At 41.2% G+C, this 23,068-nt stretch overlaps 1 protein-coding gene across 1 annotated transcript; it reads right to left on the bottom strand.

Moving 5' to 3' along the window:
* Positions 1–277: 277 nt before the first annotated feature.
* On the bottom strand, positions 278–15,255 carry LOC103296946 (polyunsaturated fatty acid lipoxygenase ALOX12-like). The gene is made up of 14 exons (XM_054709501.1): positions 15,121–15,255; positions 14,400–14,601; positions 12,810–12,891; positions 12,583–12,705; positions 12,386–12,489; positions 11,971–12,131; positions 11,294–11,437; positions 10,443–10,652; positions 7,496–7,582; positions 7,097–7,266; positions 6,260–6,381; positions 883–983; positions 582–752; positions 278–457 (listed from the first exon to the last, which is right to left on the bottom strand). Exons 1-14 carry the CDS (start codon positions 15,253–15,255, stop codon positions 278–280), a joined length of 1,992 nt encoding a protein of 663 aa, XP_054565476.1.
* Between the last annotated feature and the right edge of the window lie 7,813 nt (positions 15,256–23,068).

Below are 23,068 nucleotides of genomic sequence, written 5' to 3' on the forward strand. Positions count from 1 at the left end.
AATAAATGAAAAAGATAAATTTTCCAGAGACAGGATAAGGCTACATGAGTAAATAGTTGATCTCTTTAAGGAATGTGTTTTCAAGCTAAAGATCATTCTGTTAGACGACCTGGAAGTGGGGACAGTGCCTCAGGCTAGTGATATATTCAGGGAGGGAACTCAGATAGGAAAGAAAATAGAACAATAGCAATTCAGATCCAGAAAAACATAAAATTCAAAAGGAAAATGTTAACCCTAGTATCAGCCTGTGGTCTATGAAAGGCCATTATACTGGAACTCAGATAGCAACACTGTTCTCTATGCAGCTCGGCTTCAGGTATTCATAGGGAATGTCTAGCTGCTCATTCCGGGCCACTATCTCCCTTTCCAGGTTGTCCAGATCTGCTTGAAATTGTCTTAAAACAACCTTGGGCTCAGGGCCTGAGAAATATTCTTCTGTGTGATACCCCAGGGGTACCTGAAGCAGAAAAGAAAGATTGATCAGCTTCTAGTTCCAAGACACAGGGACCAGAGCCCAGCCCCACACTCTGAACTTTCTTTTCCATTACCACTGCCCCAGAGTTCCCCAAATCCGCTCTCACCATGTCTGGCTGCTGCCGGCCCACTTGCCTCACGCAAAGCATCTGAAGACAGCTCTGCCAGACATCTGGGAGTGAGCCCATCAGTGTGGCCATTGTCACATCTTCCTTGGTGGTAGGAGGGGGCATCCGCATTGTGCATGGGGCATTAGGGACCCAGAACAACCAGTCATGCTGAGGGAGCAAGAATCTGGAGTCAACCAGGCACTCTGATACGCAGGGCTCTGGCTCCCAATTCTTTCCTTCAAACATACCCTAAACCAGGCACTTTCCCTCAGGGACCCAGGCTTTCAGTTGTCCATACCTGGCTGAAGTTGACTGCTGCATGCTGGGCAGTGCATCTGAAAATGCACATTGTAAGGAAATGGCAGAGCTGAGCTCGGGACTGAAAGGAGACTGGAAAACCTAGAAGAAGAAATACCAAAGTTTAGAAACTGCAATCCCTGAAAAAGATAGGGAATAAGTGCTATTGTCTGGAGATACCCAAATGTTGGAATTAGTGAGCATTCATTCATTCCGTCAGTCAGTCATGTAAAATAAAAGAGAATAAAATAGCTAGGAATATATTGAACCAAAGAGGTGAAATATCTGTACACTGAAAACCGTAAGACACCGAAGAAAGAAATTGAAGATAAATAAATGGAAAGAAATTCTATTATCATGGATTAGAAGAATAAATATTGTTATAATGTCCATACTACCCAAGGCAATCTACACATTCAATGCAATCCCTATGAAATTCCAATCGCATTCTTCAAAGAAATAGAATAAATCAACCTACAATTATATGGAATCAGTAAAGACCCCAAATAGCCACGGAAATCTTGAGAAAGAAGAACAGAGTTCAAGGCACCCTCATCATGCTTCCTGATTTCAAACTGTATAACAATGCAAAATTAATCAAATCAGTATGGTGTTGGGCAAACAGCAGACACATAGATGAATGGAACAGAAAAGTGAGCCCAAAAAGGGAGCCAGGAATATACAATGGGGAGAGGACAATCTGTTCAATAAATACTGCTGGGAAAACTGACAACCACATGCAAAGGAAAGAAACTGGACTGCTATTTTATACCACACACACAAATTAAGGACAAATGGATTAAAGTCCTGAAAGCATAATACTCCTGAAAGAAAACATAGGTGTAAGCTCCTTGGCATCTGTCTTGGTGATGATACTTTGGATTTGCAAAAGCAAAGGCAACAAAAACAAAAATAAACAAATGGAACTACATCAGGCTAAACATCTTCTGCACAGCAAAGGAAACTACCAAAGCCAGTCAGAGAAAGCTAAATATCACATGATCTCACTCATTTGTGGAATATAATGAACAACATAAACTGATAAACAAAAACAGACCCAGAGACAGAGAAGCATCAATCAGACCGTCAAGCCTCAGAGGGAAGGTAGGAGAGGGCGGGGTTAAGGGGGAGAGATCAACCAAAGGACTTGTATGCATGCATATAAGCTTAACCAATGGACACAGACACCAGGGAGGTGAGGGCATGAGTGGGGGGTGAGGGGTAATGGGTGGATAAGGACACATATGTAATAACTTAATCAATAAAGAAAGAAAAGAAGGCAACCTACCAATTGGGAGAAAATATTTGCAAATCTCATATCTAATATGGGATTATATAAAAAAATATATAAAGAACTCAATAGAAAAATAAACCAGAAGTCTGATTAAAAGGTGGACAGAAGATCTGAATAGACCTTTTTCTAAAGACACACAGATGGCCAACAGGTACATAAAAAAGTGCTCAACATCACTAATTAACAGGGAAATGTAAATCAAAATCATAATGAGATGCTACCTCACACCTGTTAGAATGGCTATTATGAAAAGACAAGGAATAACAAGTATTGGTGAGGCTGTGGAGAATAGAAGCCTGTGTACTGTTAGTGGAAAGTGGTGAAGCCACTATGGAAACCAGTATGGGGATTCTTCAAAATATTAAAAGTAGAATTAAATATGATCCAGCAAATCCAATTCTGGGTATTTATCCAAAGAAATAAAACAGTGACTTGAAAATATATCTGCACCCCATGTTCATTGCAGCATTATTTATCTTAGCCAAGACATGGAAGCAACTGCCCTGGCCCATGGGGCTTAGTTGTTGGGCTTCATCCTGTGCAACAAAAGGTTGCTGTTTCAATTCCTGGTCAGGGCACATGACCCGGTTATGTATTGTGGGTTACAGGTTCTATCTCCTTAAGATGCAACCGTTCAATAGTTCTTATCTAATACCAGTTTTTCTCTCCCTAAAAGTCAATAAAAAATCCTTTTAAAAAAAGACATGGAAGTAAACTAAGTGTTCATCAATGGATGAATGAATGAACAAAATTATATATATTATTTACCTATAAAAAAGAAGAAAATCTTGCCAATAGTGAAAACATAGATAGACCATGGGTGGGCATTTTGCTAAGTGAAATAAGTAGCCTGAGACAGATAATTATTACATGACCTCACTTATATGTGGAATCTAAAAAAAAAGAAAGAAAAAAAAAGGTAGGGCTAAGGGTGGGTGAAATGGATGAATGTGGTCAAAAGTTACAAAGTTCCAGTTATAAAATGAATAAGATATGGGATGTAATGTACAGCATGGTGGCTATAGTTAATAATACTGTTTTGTATATTTGAAAGTTGCTAAAAGGATAGATCATAAAAGTTCTCATTAAAGCAAAAACTTTGTAACTGTGTGGTGATGGATATTAACTAGACTTACTCTGTTGATCATTTCACAATACATACAAATATTGAATCATTGTGTTGTACATCTGAAATTAATATATATCAATTACAACTCAATTAAAAAAATCACAAGATGAGGGCTACAACCCTAAAGGTATAAGTGTAAAAGATTTTAATGGGCACCTCATAAAGGAGGACATTCCAATGACTATTAAACCAAGGAAAAAGCACTCAATGCAACTAGTCTTGAAGAAACATAACTTAAACTCACAATAAAATAGATCTACATGCCCACCAAAATGGCTAAAACAAAAAAGATAGAAATATCTTTTCATGTATTTGAGAGTATATGAAGCAACAATAACTCATACTCTGCTAAAAGAAGTGGAAACTGGTACAACCACTTTGGAAAAGGGCCAATAACTTCTGAGGCTGATTTTTGCATACTTTAAGTTCCATCAAGTCCACAGGAAACACACACAAATGTTCACAACAGCACTAATATTGATTGCCCCAAATTGGAAACAGTACTAATTGCCCATCAATGGCAAAAAGGAAAAATAAATGGTGCCATAGTCATAAAATGTAGGTTCCCACAATGATAATAAACAAACTACATGCTACATGCAACAAAGTAGGTAAATATCAAACATAGTATTCAGCGAATGAAGCCAGACATAAGCAAGTGCATGCTTGTATTTCCATCTGTCGAAGGTCAAAATAAGTAAAACTAACCGACCTAGAAGTCAAGGTAATGGTTACTTTCACGTGGGTATGACTGGAAGTGTACACAACGGGCTTTCGGAGGGAGCTGGTAAAGTTCTGATTCTTGATCTTCATGCTAATTACACGGGTGTGTCACCAAAGTACACATCACTAAGTTGTGCATCTATGATTTCTGTAGCTTTCTCTAGGTTTGTTGTAGTTCAACAGAATTGCTGTCTCCCCAAAAGGGGTTCAGTGCTTACAGATAGCTGGGTAATGATGCAGAGCGAGAGAAGTAATTGATTCAGTTAAAATACAGGAAGGGTGTCAAAATCAGCTATCCATTCCACTCAATATACAGGTGACTGTTTTAAAATATAGTTTCTATTATTATACAGTTGTGCTGAGGCCAACAGGTCAGGAGATAACTGCCATGGAAAAGATATGTTATACTCACAGAACCGAAGAGATGGGTACCTGCCACACCACAGGGGACCACACTGGGAGGCAGAGGGGGTGAGGGGAAAAGGTAGTAGGAGCCTTTTGTCATGGTTTCCATGAGAAGGAACAGGCAAGACAGAATAAGCCTGTTTAGGACAGGCTAGCTGCAATACTTCCAGTGGGCTGTGGACTGTGGTAGCTGTCCCTAGTCCGGTACCTGGCCCGAGGTGATTAGGCCAGGGGAATAGCGGCCCAGAGTGTGAGAGCTCAATAGAAGTGGTGGTTGGGACTTTCGGAATATGAAAGCATTCTCCCAGGGGAGTGGTTTGTTATATCTGAGAATCAGCTGGCCCTGGGAAGGGCGGTACCTTTTGGGTCAGCAAGACTCCAAGATGTCAAAGTATCAAAACTGCAGAATAAACAGGCATGATGAATGCAGTGAGATGGGGTCATAGAATTTGATGCCTGACTAAGGTCATCTACTGCATGGCTGGGCCTGGACTCTCCTAATCCACATGCTGATCATGTTGGGGAGGTATTTTTGTGTGGGGTGGAGCATATGATTAAACTCATCTAACACTATGTACTATGCAGGTTTTAGCACTGTCACACATTATATCATTGGATCTCAAAAATTCTGTCAGATTAAATGTGAGGATTGTGGCCAAATATATGTCCATTTTAGCTTTAAGGAAACTAAAAGTCAAAGTGAAAGAGATCTAGTTGATGGCTCAAGGTCACATAGATGGAAAGAGGCAGAAACCAGCACTTTAGAAACAAATTTTAGTGTGTGGCCTTTAATGAGAATAATGTGCGAACAACAGGGCAGAGAGAACATTGAAAGTTGAAGGAGAGGATGGGGTAATCAGAGATTAAAGCTTTTATATGACTGTATTTTTTAAATGCTTAAGGTGGGTATTTTGTGTGAAGAGAATGGTTAGGGAGAGGAAGAAGCATCTTTTGGGGAAAGGGACGCTTGAAAGACAGAACTTAAAAGTACCAGAGAACATTTTGTTCTGAAAGTGTTGGGGCAGTGGGGGTGTTGCCCAGATCCTCCAAAGAAAGCTTGAATCTGGCTTTGGTATTTTAAACCCTGCATCATTGGTATTTTAAGGCCTATCCATAACAGCCTCCCAGTGTATGTTTTTATCTGTTCCAAAGGCTGAAGATGGGCCTCAAGGTGTTGGTGTGAAGTATGAAGGGGCAGGGACTGAAGGACAATTTGAAATGAACCAAGCTGGTCCACATGTGTTAGAGAGAGGAGGATGAAACTAGGCAAAGCTCAAAAAAGCTATTTCTTCCTCACAGAGTAAAATGTGGAGTGGGAGAACTAAAGGTAGATCCTAGTGAGGAGATGAACAGGCAGGAGAAAACTGAGTCAGTTTACACCTACAAATGACCTTGCACTGTGGTAGTGTGGCGTGTCTGCACTCTCTGTGTGTGGTGGACAGTAGCAGGCAAGAGAAGGGTGGTAAAGCCAGAGAGGGACATTATGAACTTTGGTGGGAAATTTTTTTTTCCTATTTGCATTCTTACAAAGAGCATCAGAGAGCACAAGCAGGTTTTGTACCCCCTGGGCCCTAAGGTGTGGCAGGTTGAGGGCAGCTGCAGTAAGAATGGGAGATGACCATAAAGGTTGATGGTCAGGAACATTGAGGAGAATAATTCTTGAGTTTCTAGAATTGTCCTAATACTTAGGAGGTGAAAATGGGATTCAGATGATTCATGTGTGGAGGTCAAGAGGGTAATAAGGGCTCATGTTCCCAGAAGGCAAGGCTGACAAGGGGCTCTGGGCAGAGTTTCTTAACAGTTTCCTTCTCTGAGGAGGGATCTCACCTCGGTCTTGGGCCTGGCACAGCCCCACCTCAGTGATCTCCCGACACCAGGCCTGCAGCTCAAGGTCCCCTCTCACGACGTCATCCCTGTGGTAGAAGAGGTTGACAATCCCCTCCACGTACCTGCCCAGAGGAGAAGGGAGCTGAGTACCTTGAGAGTACAAGGCCCTAGCTTCTAACTACTAGTCCTTTTTTGTGGATTCTGCTAAGCTCCTTCCACTGTATCTGGGGACAGATCACAAGACTTACTTTTTGGGACATCTCTGAGCTCCTTCTACACACTAGTTTAGAAAGGAAGGAAATGTGGGTCGTTAGTTTTTTTTGTTTTGTTTTGTTTTTTAAATATATTTTATTGATTTTTTACAGAGAGGAAGGGAGAGGAATAGTGAGTTAGAAACATCGATGAGAGAGAAACATCGATCAGCTGCCTCCTGCACACCCCCTACTGGGGATGTACATGGTACATCCGCAACCAAGGTACATGCCCTGGAGCGGAATCAAACATGGGACCCTTCAGTCCGCAGGCCGACGCTCTATCCACTGAGCCAAACCGGTTTCAGCATGGGTCATTAGTTTTAATAGTTGCCTAAGCATGATTAATAACCATTCTTTCTAACAAAACCCTGGTTGTTCCAGAACCCCATCTCCCCATTCCCAGCTTTCCCAACCTAGGCTCTCCCTTATTCCACTTTCCTCCTTTTCAGATCCTACCCACTGTCTCCTCACTTTTCCTCATCTCTCCCAGGATTGAGACCTCTGCTCCCCCAGTCTGGACCTTCTTCTTTCATGATCCTTATGCCCCATGCTGACCTCAAGCCAGAGACCCACTCTCACCCACCTGGCAGTGATCTCCCAGAGCCGTAAAGCATCATGGGCATAGAGAGCACTTGGGATTCCCAGCAGGCCACGGTCAGCAAGATCTTCAGGAGCACAGAGGGAACGGTAGGTCAGCTTAGCCATGGCCCGGCGGAGCAACTGCACATGGGGCCCTCCACCTGTGTTCATTGCCTGGAATTTGAGAGTTGACATGTCTTGAGATAGAAGAAGGGCTTCAGAATCTTGGCATAGTGTATAAGGGGTTCACAGTGGGGTTTACAAAATTGAAAGTATAAAATGAACAGGCTCATGGGCTTAAGGATCAGGACATTCATGCCAGGTGGTGTGAGCCTGTGAAGATGGCAGGAGGTTGTAGAGAGATAAAAGATTAGTTGTCCCCATGCCCCCATTTCCTCTTTACCTGACTAAATAGTCCACTATCTGAGTTGAAGTGTATCCGTCCCCGTATATTTATATCCATAGTGTAGCGGGTGTGTGGGATCAGGAGCTGGATGAAGAAGATTAGAGAAGGGTAGTTATTGGAGACCATATTAATGCTTTCCTCCCTGCCAGTGCCTTTGTAGGCTGGTCTCCTTCTGCTTCTATGATCACTAACTCTCATGCTTTCCATGACTCTACTGTGAATGGGGTTATGGAGCTAGAATGACCTGGTCTTGATTCCAGGCTTAACCACTCACTTTGGTACTTGTACAAGGCAATAAACCCCTACATTTCAAGGTAATAAACTCCTACATGTCAACTTCCTCATCTGTCAACACAGATGATAATAGGTCTCCTAAGTCAGATGCTGTGGTGGTGATTATGTGAGTGATATACAGAGAGTGTTTAGCTCAGTGCCTGGCACACAGAAGCATTGGTTAGGAGATATTATCAATACCTTTATTATATCCACCTTGAATGTAGTTGTCTGTTTAGAAGCTACCCCTTATCTTTCTATATCATTTCATGCTTCCTCTATCATTCACATCTTCTATTTCCCTAAACTAGCCTCTCTCCTCATTTTCAAAGCTCTCCCTCTAACCGCTTATTGTTTTACTCTTGGTTTCTTTTGGGGAAAGGATACCTTCAGTTAGCATTTTTGGAGCCAAATTAAGCTACCTGCTTAAGCAACACATGGGTTGTCATGAAATCTGTTCCTAATTGTCTCCTCTTTCCTGCTTTTTTTTTTTTAACCTATTAAAAAAGTACACCTGCCTTGGCCACTGTGCTCAGTGGTTAGAATGTTGGTCTGAGCACTGATGGGTCATGGGTTCCTTTCCCAGTTAAGGGCATGTACCTGAATTGCAAGTTCAATCCCCATTTTTTGTGTGTTCTCTCTCACAATGATATCTTCCTGTCTCTCCTTTCCTCCCTTCTAGTCTCTCTAAAAATCCTTGGAAAATATATCCACAGGTGAAGAAGAAGAAAAAAAAATTATATAAATTACACTGAATCCTGACATGAGCTTCTTTTTTTTTTTTTTCATGAGCTTCTTTTTATCTTAGATTATTTTTGTTTCAGTTTTAACCTGATTAATATATAGGATTCAGGCAGTTTGGATATTGACCAGAGCTTTTTGATGCTGGAAAAAGGAAAGAACACAAGTGATACTCCCGTAATCAAGAATCAAGGGAGCTCAGATTGTTCTTTTCAGAAAGTTCATGGAGGGATGCTGATGTCACAGAAAACACTAAGACCACAGCAAGGAATAAAGAACACAGAGCAGAGTTCCTAACAGCAATGACAGAAATGATGATGACAATAAAAATAACAGCAGAAAACAGACATTTTTCTAGCATTTACTCTATAATGCCTTAACAACCCAACAGTGGAGATAGTATTTTTTTTATCCTCATTTAGAGATGAGGACCCTGAACACACATCTGTAAGTACTGAGACCAGGATTCAGGCTTCAGACCTGAGCAGTCTGAATCCAGAGCCTGCACAGGTAACCTTGGTAACTCCTGCAGGCTTAGCCCTCCTGGGAGTTCCAACAAAGACTGTCTGCCATGGGATGGAGTTGCTATGGTGAGGGAATATGGCTGTGGAGGGGGGCTTATCTAGTAAAAGGGCATTTTGAAATGTAAAATTGAGCATAAGTGATTCAAGCTATGAAGGAGATGGTCATGCAAAAACATCATGAGGTCATCAAATCTGAGAGCCCATGAACTAACTAACTACATTAGTAGCTATTTTGTCTATGTCACCTTAGAACACCAAACAACCACAGCCCAGAGAAGGGTTGGCATTGGAATTCTCAGTGACATTACAGTTCAGTTGTTCTGCCTGCCAAATACCCAAATACTCATTTGCATATCTTACAACATTTCAAACTCTTTGTATGGAAAGCTCAATACCTCATCTTTGCCTCCAAACTGGCTTCTTTTCCTGACTACACTCTTTCTGACCACTGCTCTGCTTCATAGGCTTACAGATTTTTGTCCCCTGCTCTGCCCTGTTCCCTGTATCAAAGTGTCATTTGGAAAACAATTGTAAGACAAGCACAAGCCTTATTTTGCTGCTTTCTGCCTAGCAATAGACACTGAACTCATTGTTTATAGCATCAAAGTATTTCTTGGTCATTCCAACAGTATTCACTTTGTGAGCTCCTAAGTCTGGCAGTGGTGAGACTTCTGACCTTTGTCTGCAATATTGCATAGGCATGGCGCAGGCAGTGTCTCTTCTCTTCCATCCCTGTCACTGCCATGCTAATGTACATCTTTAGTCTCCTCACTCTTGGGTAGATGTCAGTGATCAGCCGGGCTGCTATCCTTGCCCTTTTATCTTGTGCTCCTCATAACATCCAGTTGTAGTAGAACATTCTCCATCAGTACTATAGAGTTTATAGCTATTTCTTATTATTTCCACCTCTATTCCAAGATATGGTTCTCTGGCTGTTTGTCATGCCTACCATTTTTCTTCCTGGCTAAATGGCAACATATTGGTTTAACAAATTATATTCCTACTCCCCTCCAGACCCATTGTTGGAGAATTTCAGAGAATTGACTTAGAATATGTGTAGAAAAATGTAAATAACTGGACTTAACAGGATAGATGGTCTCTATGTGTATTATGACTTACAATTACATGTGAATCTATAATTAGCTCAAAATCAATAGAATTTAAACATGAAAATATGACCACAAAATTCAGATCTTGTCATAGTTAACTGTGTCTTGTCCCCTCATGCCAATGAAAACTTGTTGCTGCAATACCATATCAGTGCTAGATTATTTCAAAGCAAGTTTGTTTCATATTCCCAGACACATGGCTTAGGGCCTTAGGCTTTTTAAATCCTGTGGAACTGTTGCGGTGTTTCTTTTCTCTGGGATGTGAGCAAGAGGAGACATGGAAGGTAAAGTATATACCTTGAATATAGGGTGGAGTCCTGGGAGGCACCTCATGGTGGCTATAGCAATGACTTCAGCCAGCATATGAGTGTTCAGCACATGATATTGGAACAGTTGCAGTTGAAAATCTGAATTTCTGACCCAGGACTTTGCCAGGAGCCAGGCAAGAGGAGGATCTGAGGGCAGGAACAGTGGTGGGGTTGGGTAGCTGGCGTTGGGAGGCTGGATCTGCAAAAAGGAGGAATTAAGTATTCCTTGACCTCATCATATGTTCAACACTGTGCTCAGTTTCTGGGGAGAATGATGAATAAGATTGTCTCCCAAGGGTCATAATCTAGTAGGAGGAATGAGGATCCTTCCACTCATCCTCTCACTAGCTCTAGGGAAGTGTGTCAGGTTCAAAGCAAGAGGAATTGGAAAGGGGGGAGTCTGGTATGGCCATAACAGTGGTTTGGGAGAAACCTGATAAAAGTGTGAGTTAGGATGGTAGAACATGAAGGAGAAACTGGATATGTGAGATACCTGACAGTTCTCATCAACTGATTGATGAGAACACTTGAGGGAAAATGCATCAAAAACTGGGGAGAAAATATGTCCAAGAAAGAAAGGATATTCCACAGATTCAATGATCAGGAAGAGATTGAGTAGCCTTAGGGTGAGGTCCAATAGAGACCATTCTGACTCTCAAAAAAAGTAATTGAATGTGAGTAGTGAGGCAGGCTGCAAGGTAGATAGAAGAGATTGGAGACAAAGACAGATCTCACTGAGTGAGGTGGGGGTGGGGGACAAGAGTAGGCTGTCTTTGTCCCTGGGCAGTGGTTGGAGAGAAGGGAGAGCAGTGTTGAAAGAGGATTTCCAAAATATCTCACCTGGATGACCATGGGTAGTAGCTTCCCACTGGGTTCTATCTTCAGCATGACGAGGGGGGCAGCCAGGTATTGCTTCTCTCCTTGGATTACGTTGGCTGCAATTCCATCCAGCAGTATATAGTCAGCTTCAAATAGGGAACCGTTCTGGGGGGAAAAGTTCAAAGTCTACTCCAGAGGGCCAGCACCAAGGGGAAGAAATGTAATAACATTCAGTCTCATTTCTTGCAATTATCCTACATCAATATCAGAGTTCTAGTGGCAGAAAGGAAGGAGGCATAGGGAACATTTAGTCCAAGTCATCTCAGTTGATAGTGAGGAAAGAGGCAAAATGAGAGGAGTCTTCCTCAGTGACTTGTTAATTCCCTGTGGCAGTGGTGGTTTTAAGACCATACTTCACCAATTCTTGTGCAGCACAGGCATGCTAAGCTTCCCCTGTCAAGGTTTCCAGGACTCTTTCCTCATCTACTTTCTCTTCTGCTACCTCTGTCTGGCACCCAAGAGTCTCATAGTTTCCTTTACATACTTTATCAACTGCAAGTTTTTCCTACAAAGGACTCTGCAATTAGGCACAGTGGATTAATACAGTTTTCCTTCCCTGATTCACCTCTGGTCCTTCCCCTTCACCACATCCATTCCCCCACAGACAAGGAGAAGATAACCGAGGGCTGGGGGTGTACCTGGAGTTCTTTCTCCAGCTGAGCCCGAAGCTCCTCCATCCCTGAGGGCAGCACCAGCCTGGAGGGCAGAGAGGTGGAGCGTCTCAACAGCATGGGGTTGATGCCATTGAAGAACTGATAGCCAAAAAGCTCATCATCCTGCCAGCGCTGGTGAACTGTCTCTGTGGAGTAGGAGTGGAGGGTAAAGGGAGGGTATTTACAAGAACCCAATTTCCCTCTTGTTTAGGTTTTAACACAGCAATTCATGCTTATGGTTACTCTGTATCCAGCCCCTGTCTTTTCTTCTTGTTACCTCAGAGATATGACCAGGCATGATATCTTCTCACCTCGGAAGTACTGGAGGACTATGGAGTGTGAAGTTTGAGCCATCAAAACAGGCTATTATGAAGTTACAAAGGTCTATGGGAATACTGACCACAAAGGGTGCTCTTGGGGCCCCAAAAGATCTGATCAAAGTCGTCTAGGCTGTCCCAGGAGTTCAGGACGGTGTAAACACGTTTGAGAATCATCTCCAGTAACCTCAAACATATATCAAGGATGGCACTGTCAACTCACCAAATCCTGCCTGTTATGGAATCTATCACTCCCCACTCCATTGGGATCTTTCCTTACCCTGTCTTCTCTGTCCATTCATAGTTCAGCCTCTTTCCACCATGAAATTTCATATCTGGGGGCAGATCCTTCCAAGAGTCCACAGCCATTGTCAGGGGTAACCCTTCGTGCCAGGTGCCCCAACTAGCAGATGGGAAAAGAGTTCAGGGAGGAATTAGGGGGTCAGTGATGGTGGCAGGATCAGAGAATAGGTGGGAATATCAGTAGGGCTATTGTTAGGTGGTTACCAGTAGATCAGCTGTCTTTCCTTCAGTTCTTTCTCTCGATGCTTCTGGAACTCGTCCAAGGTATTCTCTCCTGCCAGGCGGGCTGGAAGAACATTTGACCACATAGGTTTATCCAACTCATGCTATCCATGAGTTGATCTATTCTCTCACTCTTGACTGTATTACATCATACTTTTGCCCTTTTCTCTGGCTCTGCCTCACCTGATGTATTCCCAAAGTCACTCATTGTACCTTTGTCCAAAACCTATTCATGATCTCACCTATTTCAACTCCATAGTGGTCCTTAAGTAACATCTCATGTTTTCCTCCCTTTCTTGTTCCTTAAATCAAATTCCATTACTTGTGCATATAGATGATTATGAATTGTCTTCTTGATCACATGCCATATCCACAAAACCCCATATTATTGTGTATTGCCTTTGTTAAGCTCATCAATACTGGCCTTCCCCTTTCTGCATCTTTACTTCTCATCCAAATGACATATTTCATATTCACTATACATATGCACTCTGCTGTGTTCTGTCCCTACCTCCACCTGATCCCTGAATCAAAAATTCCATGTGTGTTACCTTCAACCATCCCATCTCACCTGTCTTAGGGAGCAAATAGTTCCATGTTGTTACCTTTCCCTCACTCCATCTTACCTACCCTCACCATCACATAGTTTGTATTTGTTAACCTGACTTGTCCTTTTCTTGCCTGTACTTACATTGTCTCGCAAAGATGTCTATTTCATGATTTAATTTTTTATTAAATTTATTGTGATATAACATTGATTGATAAAATTATATATATTTCAGATGTACAATCTTACAATACGACATTTATATACTCTGAGTATGCTCACTGCCCAAAGTCTAGTCTTCTTCTGTCACCATGTATTTACCCCTTTACACACTTTGTCTTCCCTCTGGTAACCACCATTCTGTGGTCTGTATCTATGAGTTTGTATTTTTGTTTGTTCATTCGTTGCTTATTGTTTTTTATCCTACTTAGGAGTCAAATCATACAGTTCTTGTCCTTTTCCTTTGACAATTTGTTTAATAGAATACTCTCAAGATCCATCAATGTTGTCTCAAACAGCATGCCATCTTCTTATGGCTGATTAGTCTCCATTATGACATGACATTGTTCTAAATTTCTTTCTAGTCATATCTTTCCACGTGTCTCACAGCAACAAATAACCTATAGCCTATGGTCATTCATCCCCATCCCAGTCAGAGTGCTCCCTGCCCTCCCAGTTGTCTTTGATGTTGTCACAGCCAAACCAGTTCTTCATGGTCATATCATTGATTGCTTCCCTTTCCTGTCTCCTCTCAGGGGTCCCATGTGCTAGGCTTACCTGTCCCTGCCCTAACTTGTTCCCAGTCACACGGAGATCTCCTTTCCACTTTACTTTGGCTCTTCTGTTTTCCAGCATGGCTGCACCTCCCATTCCTAGGGCGCTCCTTGGGAGGTGGGATGTACACATCATTTATTTCCCTCTCCAGTCCTACTTACAGCCTTTTTATTTCTATGTATAATGTTCCCCTTCCTTTTCCCCCAGTAGTCCATGAGTTCTGCTCCCACTACTCGGAGGTAAATCCTCACCGGTGCCCTCGGGCAGGGTCAGCACGCCCTCACCCTGCACCCAGCGGTAGCAGGGGAAAGTGGCTTCCTTGAAGGCTCCTGGGCCCTGCACGGTGATGCGGTCACAGAACCAGGCGTCGTCCACCAGGGAGTGGTGTTTGCGCAACTTCACGAACTGCAGTGGCCCCAAGTCCTGGGGAACGTCCTGCTCAAACTCCTCCACCTGTGGAAATCAAAACCCAGTGAGACTTAATAGTGGGGACCCGGGAAAGGCATTTAACCAAGGATGGGAAATTGGTGGGGGCTTTGTGGAGTCCAGTGACACAGCCTCCAGGGACAGCATTGCCTCCTCCCAACACCTGGGCTGTGGGTCTCAGACGACCCATTGAACCGGAAGGACCAGGGACCCAGGTTGAGACCACAGTGACTTGAACACTGAGCACCAACACCTGCACCTATGCCCGGGCTCTCGGAGGACCTTCCCCTTTGACCATTGAGCCCATAATGACACTTGGGAAAGGAGTGGAGGTTGTGTGGAGCAGAGTCCAGGGGAGGGAGAAAGGGGCTAAGTCCAGTTGGGCCCTGGCTCTGAACCTCTCACCCACCAGGTACAGGTGTCCCTTCTCAATGGAAGTCCCAGCTGGTGTGGTTGTGCTGTCACTGGCTCTCAGCCCCCAAGTCCCAACTGCCTTCAGGCGTTGAGCCCAGCCAGGGAGTCTGAGTTCCCACTTCTTCCTTTTACCTGGCCCCGCGCTGGCCTCAGCTGCAGCTCCAGCTCTGCCTCCCGGAGTTCCCCGACCAGCCACAACTGCATGGGGTTGAAAGACCCAGAGAAGAGCCAGGCCCCAGTGGCCACTCGGATGTGGTAGCGGCCCATGGCAGCAGGTGGGCTGCCTGCGTGTCAGAGGTTCCCAAAGATTCCGCAGTCAGGTTTCTTCCTGCTTCATGCAGGACAAGTCCAGGCTTTAATAAAGCAGGACTTTGTTTGCCAGCCCACTACCAGATTGGGCCCCACCCCAGACAAACCAGAACCTGGGATTAGCCCAGAGGGTGGGGGAAAGTGGCTATTCCTCTCCACACATTGTAAGGGATTTATATTGTTAACTGTTTTTCATGGTCATATCATTTATTGCTTCGCTTCCCTGTCTCCTCTCAGAGGTCCCATGTGCTAGCCTTACCTGACAACAGGATTTCCCTCTGCTGTCTTTATTCCCAGTACTCTCCCTACCCAAACACACACACACACACACACACACACACACACTCCATGTTGCTCAGATCTCCCACTCTTCTCTCTCTCTCTCTCTCTCTCTTAAAAAATCACTCTCACAATGCTCCCTTTTTCCCCATTTCTCTTTAAAATATTATTGGATTGCAAAAGTTCTTCCCATTTTATTTTATAGAAGAATTCAAATAATTTGGTCATTTATTATTTGAGCAGAATATAGTAAAGGCTGAGAGTTTGGGAGACCATTAATAGGGTCAATTCTTTGCCATCACCTCTTTCTCAGCAGTTGTAAGGAAAAGGAAGTAGAGAGTGATTCTCTCAATTATATGCTATAAGCACCACCAACACTCTCAGGGAAAAAGTGGCTATGCTGAGTTTTCTGGTGGAACAAAAATATAAAATGCCTTTCATTTAATCCTTGAAAAAACTCAGTGAGGTAGCTATTTCTGTACCACTTCTTTAAAAATAAAGACATTCAAGTTCAAAATGATGAAGAGATGTTACCAAAGGCACCAAAAATGCAGGTGGGTGATCCCAGAAAGTGTCATGATTCATACCATAACCACCCATTCTCTATTTAACCCTCTGGCTGTTGGCTTCTGGCCTTAGTTTCCTACTGAACCTTCTCCTAAAGCTTCTTTATGGCCTATTGATGCTTAAATCCCAAGGTTATTTTCTCAGTGATCATGGTTGTCAAAGCCTGTGATGCTTTGACATTTGTCTTTCAGCTGAGCTGCTGGCAGAGGTTCCTGGTGTAGTTCATTGACCTCTGGCCACTCTTCTGTTTCATTTGGAGTTCAGGGAGCAGAGGAAGTGCATGTCTACAAACCCACATCTCCTTCAGCCTCACCAAATCCTGACCTGTTTTATTTCCTAACTTTGATTAACCAATCCTAGAAGAGTAACCTGAGAATATATAGTATATATCCCTATACCACTCAACCTACAATCATGAAATACATTACACTGATACTGATATATTCCAGAAGGTCTGAGTTTTTACCCTGTTACATGTGTTTTTAAAATAAATAACAAATCATGCTAATTCATAATTATAAAATCTGAGTGTTGTATATAGGATTCAGTATGATATTGATTCATTGTAATTATACCAAATTATATGTGCAGAATTTTATTTCTGAATTATTACATATATATTTTCTCTGTTTTCATTTTTCCTGATTTTTTTAACCACTTTATCATTTAATGTATCTCATTCTATTGGGTTAGTGTAACTTATTATTTGACTTACATTTTATTTTATTTTATTTTATTTTTTTTAATATATTTTATTGATTTTTTACAGAGAGGAAGGGAGAGGGACAGAGAGCTAGAAACATCTATGAGAGAGAGAAACATCGATCAGCTGCCTCCTCCACACCCCCTACTGGGGATGTGCCCGCAACCAAGGTACATGCCCTTGACCGGAATCGAACCTGGGACCCTTCAGTCCGCAGACCGACGCTCTATCCACTGAGCCAAACTGGTTTCGGCTACATTTTATTTTTTTAATATATATTCTTATTGATTCAGAGAGGAAGTGAGAGAGAGATAGAAACATCAATGATGAGAGAATCATTGATTGGCTGCCTTCTTCATGCCCCACACTGGGGATTGAGCCCACAATCCAGGCATGTGCCCAGATTGGAATCAAAACGTGACCTCTTGGTTTATAGGTCAATGCTCAACCATTAAGTCAGGCAATTTTTTTGTTTATAAAGTACTAAAAGTTTTCCTTTTTCCTTTGTGGTAAAATATACATAACATAAAATTTACCTTTATTAAATTTATTGGGGTGACATTGGTTAATCTATATATATAAAAGCATAATATGCTAATTAGACAGGACAGCCAAACAACCTTCCGGACATCATTCTGGATGTCCTTCTGGACAAAGATGCAGCAGTGGGGGCTGAGGCAGAGGCGGTTAGTGGTGATCAGGCAGGCAGGCAAGCAGTTAGGGATGATCAGGCAGGCAGGCAGAGGGATTAGGGGTGATCAGGCAGGCAGGCAAGTGGTTAGGGGCAATCAGGGAGGCCAGCAGAGTGATTAGGGGCTATCAGGCAGGCAGGCAGAATGGTTAGGGTTGATCAGGTAGGCAGGCAGAGGCAGTTAGGGGCAATCAGGCAGGCAGACGAGTGGTTAGGGGCGATCAGGCAGGCAAGCAGAGGGGTTAGGGGTGATGAGGCAGGCAGGCAGAATGGTTAGGGGGCAATCAGGTAGGCAGGCAGGCCAGCGGTAAGGAGCCAGTGGTCCCAGATTGTGAGAGGGATGTCCGACTGCTGGTTTAGGCCAGATCCCGCATCAGGCCTAAACCAGCAGTCAGACATCCCCCAAGGGGTCCCGAGAGGATGCAGGCCTGGCTGAGGGACCCCCCCGCTCCCCCCATGCATGAATTTTATGCACCAGGCCTCTAGTATGATCATATAAGTTTCAGGTTTGGGTTTCTATGTTACAAGATCTGTATATTGCACTATGTGCCCACCACCCAAAGTCAGTTCTTCTTTCACCATATATTAGGCCCCTTCACCCCCCATGCCCTTCGCTCTGGCAACCAACCACCACACTGCTGTTTGTGTTCATAAATTTTAGTTTTATATCCACATATGAGTGAAAGCTTATGGTTCTTAGCTTTTTCTGACTGACTTATTTCATTTAGCAAAATATTCTCAAGGTCCACTCAGGTTGTTGCAAATGGCAGTATTTCATCCTTTCTTATGGCTAAGTGGTATTCCATTGTGTGTGTGTGTGTGTGTGTGTGTGTGTGTGTGTGTGTGTGTGTGTGTGTGTATAATCTTATTTTCCAGTCTTCTGTCTCAGGATACTTCAGTTGTTTCCATGTTTTGGCCACCATGAATAAAGTTGCAATGCACATAGGGATGCATATATTTTTCCAAACACATGTTTTCAAGTTTATTTGGGTATATACCCAGGAGAGAGAGTGCTGGTTCCTATGGTAGTTCTATTTTTATTTTTTTAGGAATTGCCAGACTGTTTTCCACAGTTGTTGTACCATTCCACATCCTCACCAGTAGTGAAGGAGCGTTCTCTTTTTTCCACAACCTTTCCAACACTTATTTGTCTTGTTGATAATAGCCATTCTAACAGGTGTGAGGTAGTATCCCATTGTAGTTTTGATTTGCATTTCCCTAATTGCTGGTGAGGTTGAACATTATTTTCATATATCTATTGGCTGTTCATACATTCTTGGGAGATGTGTATTTTTCAGGTCCTCTGCCCACTTCTTGATTGGGTTGTTTGTTTGATGTTGAGTTTTATGAGTTCTTTATATATTTTGGAAACTAAACTTTTGTCGGAGCTATTGTTTGCAAATATCATCTCCCATATGTTTGGCTGCCTCTTTGTTTTGTTGTCAGTTTCTTTGCTGTGCAGAAGATTTTTAGTCTGATACAGTCTCGTTCATTTATTTTTGCCTTTACTTCTCTTGCCTTTGGATCAAGTTCATAAAATGTTCTCTAAGACCATGTCCATAAGTTTGGTACCTATGTTTTCTTCTATGTGGTTTATTGCTTTGGGGTTTTATATTTCAGTCTTTGATCCATTTTGAATTAATTTTTGTACATGGGAGCAAACTGTAATCATTTTCATTCTTGTGCATGTGGCTTTCTAATTTTCCCAGCACCATTTATTGAAGAGACTATCTTTACTCCATTGTGTGTTCTGGCTTCTTTGTCAAAAATTATCTGCCCATATACATGTGGTTTTATATCTGGGCTCTCTATTCTGTTCCACTGATCTGTGTGTCTCTTTCTCAGCCAATACCATGCTGTTTTTATTATTGTGGCTCTGTAGTATAATTTGAAGTCAGGTAGTGTGATACCTCCAACTTTGTTCTTTTTTCTCAGGATTGTTTTGGCTATTTTGTGGCTCCATACAAATCTGATGATTTCTTGTTTTATTTATTTAAAAAATGACATTGGGGTGTTTATTGGGATTGCATTAAATATGCATATTGCTTTGGGTAATATGGCCATTTTAACTATGTTGATTCTTCCAATCCATAAACACATTCTTCCATTTTGTTGTATCTTTTTCAACGTCTTTTAAGAATGCTTTATAATTATCAGTATATAGGTCTTTCATGTTCTTTGTTAAGTTTATTCCTAGGTATTTAATTCTTTTGGTTGCAATTGCAAAAGGAATTCGTTTTTGTGTGTTTTTTTTCATTTCTTTTTCTGAAGTTTTATTGTTAGTGTACAGGAAGGCAATGGATTTTTGTACATTGATTTTTATATCCTGCAACTTAACTGCATTTATTGTTTCTAATAGGTTTTTTTGGTAGAGTCTTTAGGATTTTCTATATACAGAATCATGTCATCCACAAAAAGTGACAGTTTTACTTCTTCCTTCCTATTTGGATGCCTTTTATTTCTTTATCTTGCCTTATTGATTTGGCTAAGACTTCTAGAACTATGTAAGTCCTATGTTGAATAGGAATGGCAAGAATGGAATCCTTGCCTTATTCCTGATCTTAGAGGAAAAGCTTTCAGTTTTTCACCATTAGTTGAAGGTTTATCATATATGACCTTTATTAAGTTGAAGTACTTCCCTTCTATTTCTATTTTATTCAGTGTTTTAATAATAAATGGCTGTTATATCTTATCAAATGCTAAAATTTACCATTTTAACCATTTTTAAGTTTACAGTTCAGTGGCATTAAGTATATGGACATCGGTGGGCCCATCCATCTCCAAAACTTTTTTCATCTTCCATAACCTGAAACTCTGATTCCATTAAACAAAAACCATCCAATTCCTCCTCCCACCAGAACCCAGGAACCACTGTTGTGCTTTCTGTTTCCATAAATTTTGGCAACTCTGGGTACCTCAATAAATGGAAACATCAGTATCTGTCCTGTAACTGGCTGATTTTACTTAGTAAAATGCCCTCAAGGTTAAGCTATGTTATACCATGTTTCTGAATTTGCTTCCTTTTTAAGGCTGAATAATATTCTGTTGTATATAGATGTCACATTTTGTTTATCCATTCAGCTAGTGATGGACACTGGATTGCTTTCACCTTTTGGCTAATGTAAATAATGCTGCTGCCGTTATAAGTGTGCAAATAACTATTTGTGTCCCTGCTTTCAATTCTTTTGCTTATATGTCAGGAGTGGGATTACTGGATCATATGGTAATTCTCTTCTAATTTTCTGAGGACTCACAACACTGTTTTCCACAGTGGCTGCACCATGTTATGTTCCCAGCAGCAGTTGCACAGGGATTTCAGTTCCTTCACATCCTGTGAGCACTTGTAGTTTCTGTTTTATTAATAATAGCCATCCTAATGGGTGTGAGATAACATCTCATTGTGGTTTTGATTTGCATTTTCCTAAAGATTTGTAATGTTGAGCATCTTTTCATTAGCTTGTTGTTGTTTTACAATCAGATTGTTTGCTTTCTGTTATTGAGGTTTTCTAAAATTTAGTTGGTTTGTTGTTGCATTTTAAGGGTTCTCTTTATAAATTGAATATGAATACTTTATTATATACATGACTTGTACATATTTTCTCCCATTCTGTGGATTGCCCCTTAACACTCTTGCTAGTGTATTTTAATACACAACAGTTTTAAATTTTGATGTAGTCCAATTTATATTTTTTATTTTGTTACCTGTGCTTTTGGTATCATATCCAAGAAATAATTGCCAAATCCAATGTCATGAAGTAGTCCCCTATGTTTTCTTCTAAGCATTTTATAGTTTTAGCTCTTGCATTTTGGTATTTATAAATTTTGAAAAACTATTGTGTAAGGGAAGGATCCAACTTCATTCCTTTACCTGTGGGTATCCAGTTTTCCTATTCAGCACCACTTGTTGAAAAGACTGTTCTTTTCCTCATTGAATGGTCCTGGTGCCCTTGTTGAAAATCATTTGGCTGTATACAGAAAGGTTTCTTTCTGAGCTATGTATTTTGCTCCATTGGTCTATATGTCTGTCTTTACATTAGTACCACACTGTTTAGATTATTATCACTTTGTAGTAGTGTTTGTAATCACAAAATGTGATCCTTCCAACTTGTTCTTCTTTACACCAGTGTTTGGTTTTGGGGTGGGGTGTGGGGGTCCATGGAGATTCCATATAAATTTTAGAATGGATTTTTCTATTTCTGCAAAACAATGCCTTTCGGATTATTACAAGATTAAAATTGAATCTGTAGATTGTTTTAGATAGTGTTGACATCTTAATAGAACTGTATCAAGGCCTTCAATCCACAAACATGGCATGTCTTTTCATATATGTGTGTTTATTTCTCAGAAACATTCTTTCAGCAATATTTGTAGTTTTCACTGCACAAGTCTTTTGCTTCTTTGGTTATGTTCATTCCAAAGTAGTTTGTCGGCTTTTTAATCTATTTTAAATGTAGTGTTTTGTAATTTCCTTTTCATTGTTTATGGAAGCACAACTGATTTTTGTATGTTGAATTTGTATAATGCAACTTTGCTGAATGTGTTTATGTGTTATAACAGATATTTTGTGCATGGAAGCTGGCAGGGTTTTCTTCAAATATAATCCTGTGAACCTTACCTTTTCATAGAAAGAAAATTCATTGAGGGATTTTGTTGCCCTTACTTTCTATATATCTTATAATTTCATTTATTTCTTTAATTATTAGGTCTATTTTCAATAGTGTTTTATTTTTTAGCAATTATACAGAATATGAAGGTATATTTTTTAAGTACATTTTTTAAAACCAGGATACACAGATGCACTCAATGTAACAGAGCCTTCTGCAAAAATAGGTGACATAATACTTAGATATGCAAGGAACAATCTAATTCCCTAAGAATTTGACAGCAGACTTTTTAAGCTTAGACAGCCTTCAAAATAGAGGCTGGACATGCTTGATGACAAGAAGTAATTCTACAGCCTAATACCACAGAACTAATGATGTTAATTAAACTACTACCACACAGCTGCAAGCTACTCTTTATATTCACACAGTGTTAAACAAAATGGTTTTGATTCCAATCATCTCAAATGTCCTGGTGCTGCAAAGAAAAAAGTTGAATGATGCACAAAACAATTAAAAGCTATAAGAGAACTATTTAAACACCTTCTCCAAAATCGAGGAAAGCAATGTTAAATTCCTAAAAAGGAGAAAAAAAAGGGAAGTGTGACAGAACTCTCAAGCAAGTCAGAGGTCCTCTCCATAAGCAGTCAAGTCAAGTTTACTGGAGATGTCAATAAATTCTCTTGAAGCCATGGCAGAGAATTAATTTTCAGAATCATTGTGGAAGCCCACTCTTAAGTGGCTTAAATTCAAAGCCACTTCTTCTTGGCATGGAATTGTCACTGACTCATACAATTCTATTAATGCATTGTATGATTACTTGCATGTTGGGTGATCGTGACTGGCCCTGTCCAGCCATCGCCCATCACCTTGCATCATGATATCCAGGCCCTTGAGAAGGTGGACTATCCTTGGCCCACTTTGTCCTTG

This window comes from Eptesicus fuscus, chromosome 20 (assembly GCF_027574615.1).
Source record: "Eptesicus fuscus isolate TK198812 chromosome 20, DD_ASM_mEF_20220401, whole genome shotgun sequence".
NCBI classification, from domain to species: domain Eukaryota; kingdom Metazoa; phylum Chordata; class Mammalia; order Chiroptera; family Vespertilionidae; genus Eptesicus; species Eptesicus fuscus.

Excerpts from the sequence above, each read along its gene's own strand:
- LOC103296946 (XM_054709501.1), bottom strand. The coding sequence starts at position 15,255 with ATGGGCCGCTACCACATCCGAGTGGCCACTGGGGCCTGGCTCTTCTCT. Across the intron at positions 7,583-10,442 it reads GACTCCACCCTATATTCAAG|CTCCTGATCCCACACACCCG; the intron begins GTATATACTTTA and ends TTCTTCATCCAG. Across the intron at positions 984-6,259 it reads GTGCCAGGCCCAAGACCGAG|GTTTTCCAGTCTCCTTTCAG; the intron begins GTGAGATCCCTC and ends TTCTTCTTCTAG.